Raw genomic sequence first — 11855 nt, forward strand, 5'->3', positions numbered from 1 at the left:
AGCTGGCCCCAGCACAAGCTGCCTCATAGGGAGGAGGAATGCAGCTTCAACCTTTGAGTCTACTCAATACTATGGACTAGGCATTTCCCAAAGCAATCACATTGGCTCCTCCCAAACCACCAGACTGTCAACTCCACTTCAGCCTTGTGTTTTCCCCAGGCCAATATCCCAGAGAAACTCCAGTCAGTGTGGGTCTTTCTGGGTCCAGCAGGGAATGGAGGAGTCAGAGAACTATGGCCCACACACCTCCTCTTATGGAGGAGTGACGGCAGCACAGCAGGATCAGGAGCAAGGCTTGGCAATGAGACAGTTGTATTCAAACCATCAGCCACTGCCTTTTCAGTGTCCTCAGGAGCCCCCACATCAGCTACAGCCACCTCAGGCCGAGCAGCCACCAGCTGTGCTGCCCCCAGTGCCCCAGCCCCGCACCTCCCAGGTCCAGCAGCCCCACCCCCAGCAGCCACCAGCCCAGCTGTCCTCACTGCCCCAGCCCCCACCTCAGCCACAGCAGTCCTACCCTCAGCAGCCACCAGCCCAGCTGCCCTCACTGCCCCAGCCCCACACATCCCAGGTCCAGCAGCATCCCCACCCCTAGTTGCCACTAGCTCTGCTGCCCCCAATGCCCCAGCCCCAACCTCAGCTACAGCAGCCCTACCCTCAGCAGCCACCAGCCCAGCTGCCCTCACTGCCCCAGCCCCATACCTCCCAGGTCCAGCAGCAGCCCCATCCCCAGCAGCCAGCAGCTTTTTCCTGAGGACTTAGATGTGAGGCTCCCAGGCCTCCCTGCCCTGGTATTAGATATTAACACAGCTAATAGACATTGGAATTTTTAGTATGTGTGTATATGTACATTTTACATCAGTACATGTGTCTAATTTGTTTGTTCCCTCCATTTGTTTATTATAGCTCAGCAAGCCAAGTTCCCAGAAGAAAGAAAAGAACAACTGTTCCCTTTCTTTGCATGTTTGGGGCTTATTGTTGATTAGTGGGATCAATTGTTTTCTCAGAAAGAGCTGGTCCCCCTTTATCATAGCCCTCAGTAGACTTGGTTCAGTGAAGGCCAAGTTGATGTGTATCTCCAAAGATAAAAGCAGGCATGGTTCTTGGTTCCTATTGATTGGTACTTGAAGGGAAGGAGTAGAAATATCTGGAACTGAACCAGCTTTGGGACAGGACATCACCTCTTCCCATTTGGTTCCATTCATTTGTTGCTAAAAATGAATAGAGACCTGCTGCCAGAAGATAAGAAGTCCCCATTTTGTAAGAAAGATGACTTCTCTTTAGGCTTGTTTGGCCAGTGTCCCTCTTGAGTTTCAACAGTTGTGGAGAATTTATACTTTCCCATTCCTTATGTTGGGGCATAATTTGCAGCTTAGCATTAGAAGGATTTTTTTTGGAGGGAGGTCTTTGTTTTCTAGTTTGAATGTCTTCCAACTTCTGCTGTAGTATTAGCCTTTGGTTGGGGAGGCAGGGAGGTCATTGAATGAATGAAGTACCCTGTTAGCTTTAGTCAATTACTTTACAATTTATTAAGAAATAATACATTAGGGGTGGCTAGGTGGCTCAGTGACTAGAGCCCCAGCCCTGGAGTCAGGAGGACCTGAGTTAAAATCCAGCCTCAGACAATTAACACAAAAACTAGCCATATGACCTTGGGCAAGTCCCTTAACCCCAATTGCCCATCCTTTCCCCTTCCACAAAAGCAAAAGAAATAATACATTGAGATTCATTGTGAATTGGGATCAAATTCTTTCCTCTCTTACCCTTCATCTTCAAATTAACCAGGATATGCTCCTTAGTTTGCATATTATGTAACCAAAAGAGAATGCCAATTTTGAGAGAAAAATTCTGGTTCGGATGGATTTTTGCTGTCCTTATAGTTGTCTGATAATTTTTGTTTTATTCTCTGAGATTGTGCCTGTTTCTTATACTTAATGTTTAGGTCTGAAAACTTATAGTTAGTAATTGTCGATAAATGCTTTTGAACTTGCTTAGGTTGTTGCTTGGACATATTGGACTTTTCCAGATTATGAAAAACAGTCATAATAGGGTATAATATTGATTGTTTTCTGAATGAGTGGGGAAATAAGCTGGGGGCGGGGAGGAAGAGAATTTGAAACTAAAAATTTAAAAAGAATATTAAATAAATAAACTTTTGAAAATATTCATTATGGATGATAGATGAAACCTAAATGATTTTCTTGATAGTATCACATAAGTGTTAGATAGTATCACTGCATAAAAGTGAGAGTGAATATTCCTTACTATGATCTTGTGGGATGGGTCAACTCTGTTTTCCAAAGACTTAATAACAGACCAAGAAATAAGATACCCATTCATCTCCTCTCAGAGAAAAAAAAGGCAGCAAGATAGAGTGGATAGAGGACTGGTCCATGAGGCATGAAGAAATGGGTTAAAATTCCACCAATGGAATATACTTTTTTGTTTGTTGAGAAGGTGCCAAGCAGCATCAGGAGAAAGTATCCTCAACTGGGCATTTTGTATATCAACTCTGAGGGACACAGCTCTCTCTCTCTCTCTCTCTCTCTCTCTCTCTCTCTCTCTCTCTCTCTCTCTGTCTCTGTCTCTCTCTCTCTTTCTCCCTCTCTGTCTCTGTCTGTCTCTGTCTCTCTGAATAAATGAGTATTTTGATAATAGGAAATGCCAAGGTTGTCATTCTGTAGCTTATAAGGAAGAGGTTGTATTCATTTGTATTTCACACAGCAAGGTAACACAATGAAGCAGGAAACCTGGTAGAGAAGTGGAAAGAGAGTGCTGGACTCTGAGTCAGAAGTAGAGTTGAAATCCAGCCTTAAACACGTATCAGCTGTGGAACCCTGGGCAAGGCACTTAACATCTGCCTCAGTTTCATCCAGGTAAAATGGGTATAATAATGGCAAATATCTCACAGGCTTGCTATGAGGGTCATATGAGATAGATAATGTAAATTGCTTATCCCAGTGCCCAGCATACAACAGGCATCATAGAAATGCTCATTCCCTTCCCTTAAAACTGAGATCAGGTGTTGAGAGGCAGCTTAGAGTACTGGGGATCAAGATCTGCCCTTGGAGTTAGAAGAACTGAGGTCAGCTCTTGCCCAGCTGTGGGAACCAGTCTTTGAATCTCTCAGAGCTCTAAGGGAAATCAGGTTGGGTTTCCTGGGAGAAGGACTTTGGTTGCTGTTTTATAGCTGGCCTTAGGATTTCATCAGTACAGGGCTCTGCCCTCTCAGGCCAGAGAAGAAAGAGGAAGAATCAGAGCAGAAACCCACCTCCTGGGCAGCTACCAGAATTTTCAGCTCTGCTACTTCTTCTCAGACACCTGCATCCTTGGGCTAAGACACAGGTGGCACAGAGATAAATACCTTGTGGAGTCTCTAAGCTCCCTAAGGCCTCTGGTGTGTTCCCAGTCTGGTGGGATGCTCCCAATAGAATGTAGGCTGCTCCTTCTACTTCTTTTAAAAAAATCCCCTTATTGATAATTCCAGGATGCTTTGTATTGAACAGGACCGGGGTCAAAAATGAAAACACTATCAAGTAATATTTTCTACTTTAATAAGACCTATAGCTGAGAATCCATGAAGATTTTCGAAGAAGAGCAGGGTCCTGTTAGAAGGCACTCCTGTGTGAAGAGCTCAATTCCTTTATAACTTTACTTAAAATGAAGACACAATCCATCAGATTTGCAATTCATTCCCACTGTTTAAATAAAATTGTTTTGAACATAATCAAATGATCATTTCAAATCTTTTTATTATTCCCATTGTTAACAAACAGGAACACTTTCCTGGAAAAAGAACAGGGAAAAAAAGTGTAAGTAAAACTGTGCTTCTCCCCCAGGCACAGCTTGGGTATTTTCTAGGTACATTTCAGAGTTACCAAAGTAGCTCCAACCCTGGCCTGCTCTGCTGTTTTCCCTTCTGAAATTCCTTCTCCTATTTTCATGATCCATTGATACTTTGAGAGAAAGAATTTATTTTAAAGGGAGATAAGGGAGGAGGCAATGAAAGCCGATAGGTGGAAGCACCATGCAATCACTGAGGCTGGTGACTTTGCTTCTGGAAGATTGTGAGGATCTAAAATGCAGAGGCCTGGCTGCTTAGAACAGGGCTCACCAACCCTAGTGTTAGCACATGCTCCAAGAATGGGTCTCCTCTATCTCTGTAACAACAACTATAGTATTAACTTCTTCCTTTCCTCTGGGGTGAAGAGTCTTCTCCCAAAGGAGTGTGATCACCAGAAACAAATCCCCATGTGGTCTTAGTTTGAAATCCATGTCACACCCTCCAACTTTGTGCCAAGAGGTGAGAAGCACCAGTCTTCTGCAGTGAGGACTGGTCATTGGTTTGATTTTGGTTCTTGTGTCCTCCACAGCTGTTTTCCTTTCCAGTGTTGGAGTCATGGTTCTCTTCAGTTCACTCAGCCTTGGTCCCTCTGAGTTATCCCAGGCTGTTCGGAGTACTCCCTCCTTTTGATGTTTCTTATGGCACAAGAATGATTAATTATGCTCACATACCATACCCTCTTCAACCATTCACCAATGAATGAGCATCTACTTTGTTTCCAGGTCTTTGTTATAAACACATTTTTCAACATTTTTGTATGTCCTTTCCTCTGATTTTGTCTTTGACCTTTGGGGTCTCTAGTACAATGGGGTCAGAACAATGGCATTGGGAGTATGGATTTTATTATAATCCATAGGTTTTAAATTGTATCCATTCCCACCTCCCACTCTGCAGATCCCTTTGTGCCTAATGCCAGATTAGGAGTATTTATTGGGAAAATCATGTGGCACAGTGTCAAGTCCTGGGGATAGAAGCAAAGGCAAAATGAAGATAATGGATGTCCTGCAATCCATCCATCTTAGCTTGCTTATCTAGGCCATGAGGACAGCTAGCTGCTCCTCAGTCAGGAGAAGTGCCTTTTGCACTATGACCTAAACTGGGGGCTACACTGATCCAGCTGCCCCTTATATTCTTTCCCTACTTATCAATTTACTTAATTAACAAGTTGAACAAGGTGTTTTGGGGACCACTGATGTACACTATTAGTTCCAGATAACTTCTTAATGACTGGGGAGGATCCAGTACTGTGCACAGGTCCTAACCTCCTCTCCCAGGATACTGAGCTAAGTCTTTCAAAAAAATATTTATTTCATTAATTATTCCCAGTTATAAAGAATATTGTTTTAAGAATCATGTCTTTTGAAAATCAAATTCCTAAATCCCTACCAAGACATGTAAAAAACTTCAAAGCTTCATTTTTTAAAAATCTTGAGTTTGAAATACTTTCTCCCTCCTCACTTCCCACCTTCTTGAAAAGGCAAGCAATTTAACACATATTACACAGATTTAAATGTACCTTTTCCCACACATTCTTCATATTCTCTCTTTTTCTTTCTCTGTGCACCGTTAAAGTCCTTGGCTCAGGGTAATTAGGAAATGATTCCCACTCTGGCATTTTATAGGTTGGTGAATGGATGTTTCTGGGGAACTCCCTCTTCCAAAAGCAGGTCAAAACCTTCTCCAAAGCTGGGTCTTAGAGAGTTGCCTAGAGTCCCTAAGGGTACTAAGCTTTGGGGTTTTTTTTGTTTGCAGAAGTCCCAGCCTAACCCTGAAATGAATATTGGTCCTACAGAACAGGAAGCAAGCAAGGAAAAAAAATCAAAATCCTATCCCACCACTCAGCTTGGCCTTGGAAAAGTCTAAGCATCCAAATAACTCACTTCCCCCTTAAAAGGGGCATAGGTGGTCCAGTAGTTAGAGTCCTGTGCCTGGAATCAACAAGACCCCAGTTCAAATATGATCTTGTATGCTTCCTGTGTGACCATGGGCAAGTCACTTATCCTCTGATTGTCTCAGTTTCCTTATCTGTAAAATTAGGATAAGATTCGTTCTTACCTCCAAGGTTGGGAGTCAAATGAGATCATCACTGTGAAGTGTTTAGTGCAGGACATAGCAAAGAGTAAACCTTGGTCTAAGTGTTAGCTGTGACTATTACTGACAAGGAAAATGGATCATATTATGGCAACTGTTATATAATGGTAAAAAAATTATCCCTCTTTTTCAAATTACTTGAGAATTCCTCCTTTAAGGGAAGCAATAAGTCACTGAGGCCTCATCTGGTCAGACAGGGAGCTGGTGTCTCTGTCATGTTTCCCAGGAGATCAATTACATTTCCCTGGGGGGCAACAGATGTCCCTGGGAAGCAGCTCGATCTCTTAGGGGGACATCCTGGGAGGAAGCCAGATCTCTCAAGGTGGCAGTCACATCTTCATCAGGCAAAAAGCTTTGTAGCTCCAAGGCCAGCCTCGGATAGATTTCTGGCTTGCAGTTGTCCTTTCTGGTTACAAGAAACAACAATTCACCAGCGTCCCACTCAAGGAGAGATGTTGCAGTTCTTCCTCCTCCTGCCCTTCACTGATGTATCAGTGAAATGGAGTTGTCTGCTGGTTCTCAGCTTGAAGAAGAATCTCCAGTCATTGATCCTTTTTTCTTGGCATTACCATTTTTGAAGCAAAGTTAACTAGCTTTCTAGTCTGAGCTTTCTTTGTGGCCATCTTCTAAAAAATTTTTTTTGATCCATAAGGTAGACAAAAGATAGTTCTATAATGTCCAAGTCATTCCAGCAGTCATCTCTCAGTAGGGACTCACAAGGTCATGGGAGTGACCTATCTGCAGGAAAAGCCTTCTTGCTGCTGCTACCCAGTCTTTAAGTATGCCAGCATCTCTTGGAAGGAGAAGCCAGGGTACGGCATGCCTTGCTAGTTTAATGAATCTTGGAATGGGTTCTTCATTGAATCAACAAGGATCTCATAGTGCACTGTCTTCTGCTAGTACTTCTTCCTATAATTTGCAATCTATATTTAACATTGCAAGTAGAGGTCCACTCCCTTTGTCTTCTCAACACTATGGAGATGAGGACCAGGCCAGTAACATTTTGGCGTGTTTTGGTCTGTCTGCTAGAGATTTAGATGAACTGAGTTGTTATCCAGAGGACAAGATTACTCCTGAGAATTTGCCCCATGTCCTTCTACAACTTAAAAGGAAGAGAACTGAAGAAGGCCGTTCACTGAGTCATGGTACAGATGGCAGATCTGCTACACAGGAGCCACCATACAGAGAGCCTAGCGATGATTGGAAAGGAAAAAAGACACTTTAGAAGAGACAGTTTTGATGATTGTGGTCCTAGTGTCAACCCAGTGCTTGACTATGACCATGGAAGTCGTTCTCAAGAATCTGGTTATTATGACAGAATGGGTTATGGAGATGACAGATTATGAGATGGAGGAAGGTGCGGGGATGAATCTTTTTATGGTGAGCCCTCACACAACTATCATAAATTTTACAGTGAGTATGAGAGAATGGGTTGTGGTCCTGGTCCTTTACAAGAGAGATCTCTCTTTGAAAAAAAGAGAGGCCCTTCTCCAAGAAGAAATATTGAAGACTTCCATGGATTTTTACTGAAGGGTTGTCCCCATCTGTGATGGGGATCCCCATATGTGATATGCCAGTTCATTCTAATAAGGAGTGGAATCAACACATCAGTGGAGCAACACACAGTCGATACTGCCAACTTCTTCTCGAAATCTCTCCAGAACAGAATCCTAACAATGATTCTGGACATGGAATGGGTGATCCATTCATGTTGCAGCAATCTACAAATCCAGCACCTGGAATCTGGGGGCGCCCTCCTCCCTCATTCCATCTTGGGAGACCACCTGTTAGACCAAGAGGAAATATGGGTGCTGGAAATGGAAATATGCAAGGACCAAGACACATGCAAAAAGGCAGAGTGGAAACTAGCAGAGCTGTTCACATTATAGATTTTCAGCAGGGGAAAAACTGGAGAGACCAACTTTTGCAGCTGGTTGAACCATTTGGAGTGATTTCAAATCATCTAATCTTAGATAAAATCAATGAGGCATTCATTGAAATGTCTAGCACAGAAGATGCTCAGGCTACAGCGGATGATTATACAACCACACTAGCACTAGTATTTGGCAAACCAGTAAGAGGCTATTTATCCAGAAGTATAAAAGAATAAAGAAACTTGAAGGTGGGAAACCTGATCAGAAATGTGAACAGAAGCCTTATGGATGGGTGATCCATCTCAGCAACTTGCCCCATTCTGGCTATTCTGACAGAGCTGTCATCAAACTTGCTGAGCCCTAGGGAAAGATAATTACATGTTGATGAGGATGAAGAGCCTGGCTTTCATAGAAATGGAAACCCATAAGGGAGTTCTGGCTGTGGTCAAGCACTGTGCCAAAAAAGGCACTTTGGTTCCAGGGCCATGATGGGAAGGTTGACTTCTCTGAGAAATACAAAAATTTGGTTTTGCAGGTTCCCAACAGAGGACGTGATCTGGTAAAGAAAGATAAATCTCGAAAGAGATCTTACTCTCCAGATGGCAAAGACTCTCCAAGTGATAAAAAGTCCAAGACTAAGGGCAGCCAGAAGAGTGATAGTGGAGCTGAAGGGAAAGAACAGGAAGAGAAACAAAGTGAAGGCACTGATAGATATAAAAGATGAACAGGCAGAGCAAGAACCTGGTTTACTTCTTGAATCTGAAGCCGAGCTACTTGTGGATCAAGAAGAAGCATCTGCCCTGCTAGAAAGTGGCAGGAGTCATGTTGTTGTTTCCCTAGGCAAGGAGAGGAAGATGATCAATTTTTATGTTGAGAAGATTCATCCACATGTCTACTGCCCTCCTTCAGACAAGAAAGTACTTAGCAGAGGCCTTACTAGTCAGTGAATGACAAACCTCAGGAGCTAAATCTGGGAGTTTGGGATGGATCCTCCTGCGTGGCAATGAGTCTGGGGAGTAGTGAAGGGCCCTCCTGGGAGGTGAGATGTCTGGAGATTCCTGACGAACCCCCTTGATGGGGATGGGTCTGGCTTTTGCTAGGACCTTCCACTTGTTCCCCGTCCAAAAGGACTCCATTTGCTTCACTTCTTCTGGGCGGTCATCATGAATTCTCCCACCACAGGCAAATCTCCCTCATCTTCCTTTTCTTCTTTTTCTGACTTGGCAGAAAGATCTGCCCAGCTCACTTAGTCGTCCACGATCCTCAGCCCTTTACCTCTGGCCCCAGTCACTTCCCAAAGCTTCTTGAGGCACCTTAGATTAGCCTCGGACCCCGCCTCTCTGGGGGAGGACCAATAATGCTTCAGACACAGCCTTGGAGACCCACAGGGCAGCCGCCATGGCAGCAGAGAGAGAAGAGATCCTTCCATAATCTTGTTTTTTCAGGACTTGAGTTTTATTTAATACGATTTCCTTCTATTCTACACAACAAAAGTACAAACATAACATTATCTAACACAATATACAAAACTCAACACAGAAATTTTCCAGTATTGACTGTACAATAAAAGCCAAGAATGCAATATACACTTTGCAAAATTAACCTGCTAGCTTTTCCAGGGGCCACAGCCTCAGAGGGCTGGCTCCTAGATGAGGCAGCGCCCAGGGGCTAGCCCACAACCTGCTTACCAATTTCTGAGGTGGGCACTGGTGTGTTTAAAGAACCATTCACAGCAACGAGCAAAGGACGGGTATGAAAAATCTGTACTCCTTCGCAGGGTCTTTTGGCCCTCAAAATCAGGAGGAAAAAAAATTTAAAGCAGCAGACTGTATCTTTAGCAGGAAATAAAGTGGACATAAGCTCGTGTCCTGTTTTCTTAAAGAAGCAGCCTGGACAAAAAGCAACCATTAAGCCTTCATATTTATGAAAAATTTACTTAGGGAGAAGGAAAAAAAAAAACAAAACCCGCTGCTACTTGGGGTGGGCAGAGCACCAGCATCTTGATCTCTGTTTTGCTTGGTTTGCCTCTGCTGGTTTCCTGATTTTCTCAGAAGTTGCTAACAGCCGAGCTTTCTGTTTGGGCCAGGAAGAAAAAGAAATAGTGCCTTGTTTAGGGTGCAATTCTTGAACCTCAAATATTCCTGTGAGCCAAAAATCAGTCCCAGAAAATGTATCAGATTTGCTGTTTGGAAGCCTTCGAGGCAAGGAGACCTCCGATGCATTAAATAAACCTTTGCCAGGCAGTGCTCGATACCCGTTTTCCCGCCCCTCCCCCCTCGCCCCCAATACAATGCTTTCATATTGTGTTCGATCATATTTAAGTGACAAAGAGAGAACAGCTGCCTTGCTTTATCGGGAAGAATTGGAGCCGGAGTGGCTGCGGTGGCGCCGGCGGACTGCGGAGCGCGATCGGCGGCGGACAGGAGGTCTGCGCCTGGGAGAGCGGGACCGTCTTCTCTTGCGTGGTGGGGATCTTCGCCACATCGGGGCCAGTGGCCACATCCTTCTGGGTGGGGGCCTGGGCCGGGGGGCCAGTACTGCGGTGGCTGTTACCTCCTGACCGTCGATCTGGCCTCCATCCATGCGCTTCAATGCCCTTTCAGCCTCGTGTGGGTTTTCAAACTCCACGAACGCATAGCCTTTGGATAGATGAGGGTGCATCCTGTCCACAGGCATATCAATCATTTTAATCGTCCCAAACGTGGAAAATATCTCCATGATGTGATCCTTGCGCACATTCCTAGTAAGCCTTCTAATGAGGACTTTGGTGGGTTTTGGGGAAGGACTTTGTCTCTTCCTTTCCCTTTCATCCCTTGTTGGCGGCTTCGATCTGCAGCGGGAACGCCTCCAGTTGTCATGCCTTCTTCGAGAGGGACTAGGAGATCCGGAAGAGCTGCTGCAGCTGGAACTTCGGGAGGGGCTGGAGCTTCCTGAACGGCTTGAAGCAGAAGAGCTGGACCCGCGGCTAGAGCCGGTGCCAGTGCTAGAGCCAGAGCTGGAACTGGAGCGCCCCCTGCTGGAAGCGCTGCTCCCACTGGAGGCTCTGCGCCTCTGGCCAGCTTTGTCTCCATCGCGGTCCTTTTCAAAACTTGATTCTTTGCTGGCCCCTTTATCTTGAGACCTGTCCTTTGACTTGTCATCAGTTCTATCTTTCCTTTTGCTAGGAGAGGGAGCCATCTTCCCGAGTCCACCGCCTCCGCCGCCCCCCTGCAATCGTTTTTAAAGAAACGTTTTGCAGCGTCAAGCTTCTTCAGAGCCGCCTTTACTGCCCAGGGCAAGACACAGAACTCAGCCCTAAGGATAGAGAGCACCCTCTGCCCCAAATCCCCCCACCCTTAATCAGGGCTTTCTTTTTGGAGTTTGCCTCCCCTCTATTTATATAGCAAACCTACCTCCTAAAAGGGGTGGGGCCTCAGGAAAAGGAGGTGTGAGCTCAGACCTCAAGTGCAATTCTCTCCCCCCACCCAACACCCTGCCCCCACCCCCGCAACTGAAAAATCAGTTCGCTAGAAGGAAAGTTGACATTGGCCAGAAAACCCCAAATAAACCTGGAAACAGGAAGGTTACAACAACCTAACACTCTAAAGGGCCGAGAACCTGCTAACTCGTCTTATTGGTTTGAAGGAATTTCATCTGAGACTTTCCTAGATCAGGGAGTTCCCAAGTCCAGTCCCAGCCCTACAGTTCTGAAGAGATGGCAGCTGAAGGAAGAGGCCTGGTGTGGGGGAAAGAGAAGACTTCCTTCGTTTCAGTGCCACCAGACCCCAAGCTGATGGCCCAAAGATAGCAAGGCACTCTCCCTCCCGAATGTCCTCTTTTCTTCTCTTTGCGTTTTCCCCCAACTCACCCCCAAGGCAGTGTGAATAACCTTGCCTTTTGTTCTCAATTCAATAAAATACACTATACTTAAGTGACTTTTTTTTCATAAAATTTTTAATCTTAAACTTAAAAACATTGCCATGCACTCAGCAGATCTCTGTCAAGATGTCAACCTGATTTCCCGGGGGTCAGCTGGATGGCCCTGATGGCACAAAGTTCCTGGGGGT

At 45.0% G+C, this 11855-nt stretch overlaps 2 protein-coding genes and 1 pseudogene across 2 annotated transcripts; 2 read left to right on the plus strand and 1 right to left on the minus strand.

The window, feature by feature from the left end:
• Nucleotides 1-214: 214 nt before the first annotated feature.
• On the plus strand, nt 215-595 carry LOC138146464 (uncharacterized). The gene has a single exon (XM_069068392.1). It carries the CDS (start codon nt 215-217, stop codon nt 593-595), a length of 381 nt encoding a protein of 126 aa, XP_068924493.1.
• A 5792-nt stretch (nt 596-6387) lies between these two features.
• Nucleotides 6388-8756, plus strand: LOC138146465 (matrin-3 pseudogene; annotated as a pseudogene).
• Nucleotides 8757-9012: 256 nt separating this feature from the next.
• Nucleotides 9013-11611, minus strand: LOC138146485 (RNA-binding protein with serine-rich domain 1-like). The gene has a single exon (XM_069068401.1). It carries the CDS (start codon nt 10984-10986, stop codon nt 10159-10161), a length of 828 nt encoding a protein of 275 aa, XP_068924502.1. The 5' UTR covers nt 10987-11611; the 3' UTR covers nt 9013-10158.
• Between the last annotated feature and the right edge of the window lie 244 nt (nt 11612-11855).

This window comes from Petaurus breviceps, unplaced genomic scaffold (genome assembly GCF_028583685.1).
Source record: "Petaurus breviceps papuanus isolate PSGF00001 unplaced genomic scaffold, PetGlider_PUasm1.0 90762, whole genome shotgun sequence".
Lineage (NCBI taxonomy): Eukaryota > Metazoa > Chordata > Mammalia > Diprotodontia > Petauridae > Petaurus > Petaurus breviceps.

Excerpts from the sequence above, each read along its gene's own strand:
- LOC138146485 (XM_069068401.1), bottom strand. The coding sequence starts at position 10,986 with ATGGCTCCCTCTCCTAGCAAAAGGAAAGATAGAACTGATGACAAGTCA.
- LOC138146464 (XM_069068392.1), top strand. The coding sequence starts at position 215 with ATGGAGGAGTCAGAGAACTATGGCCCACACACCTCCTCTTATGGAGGA.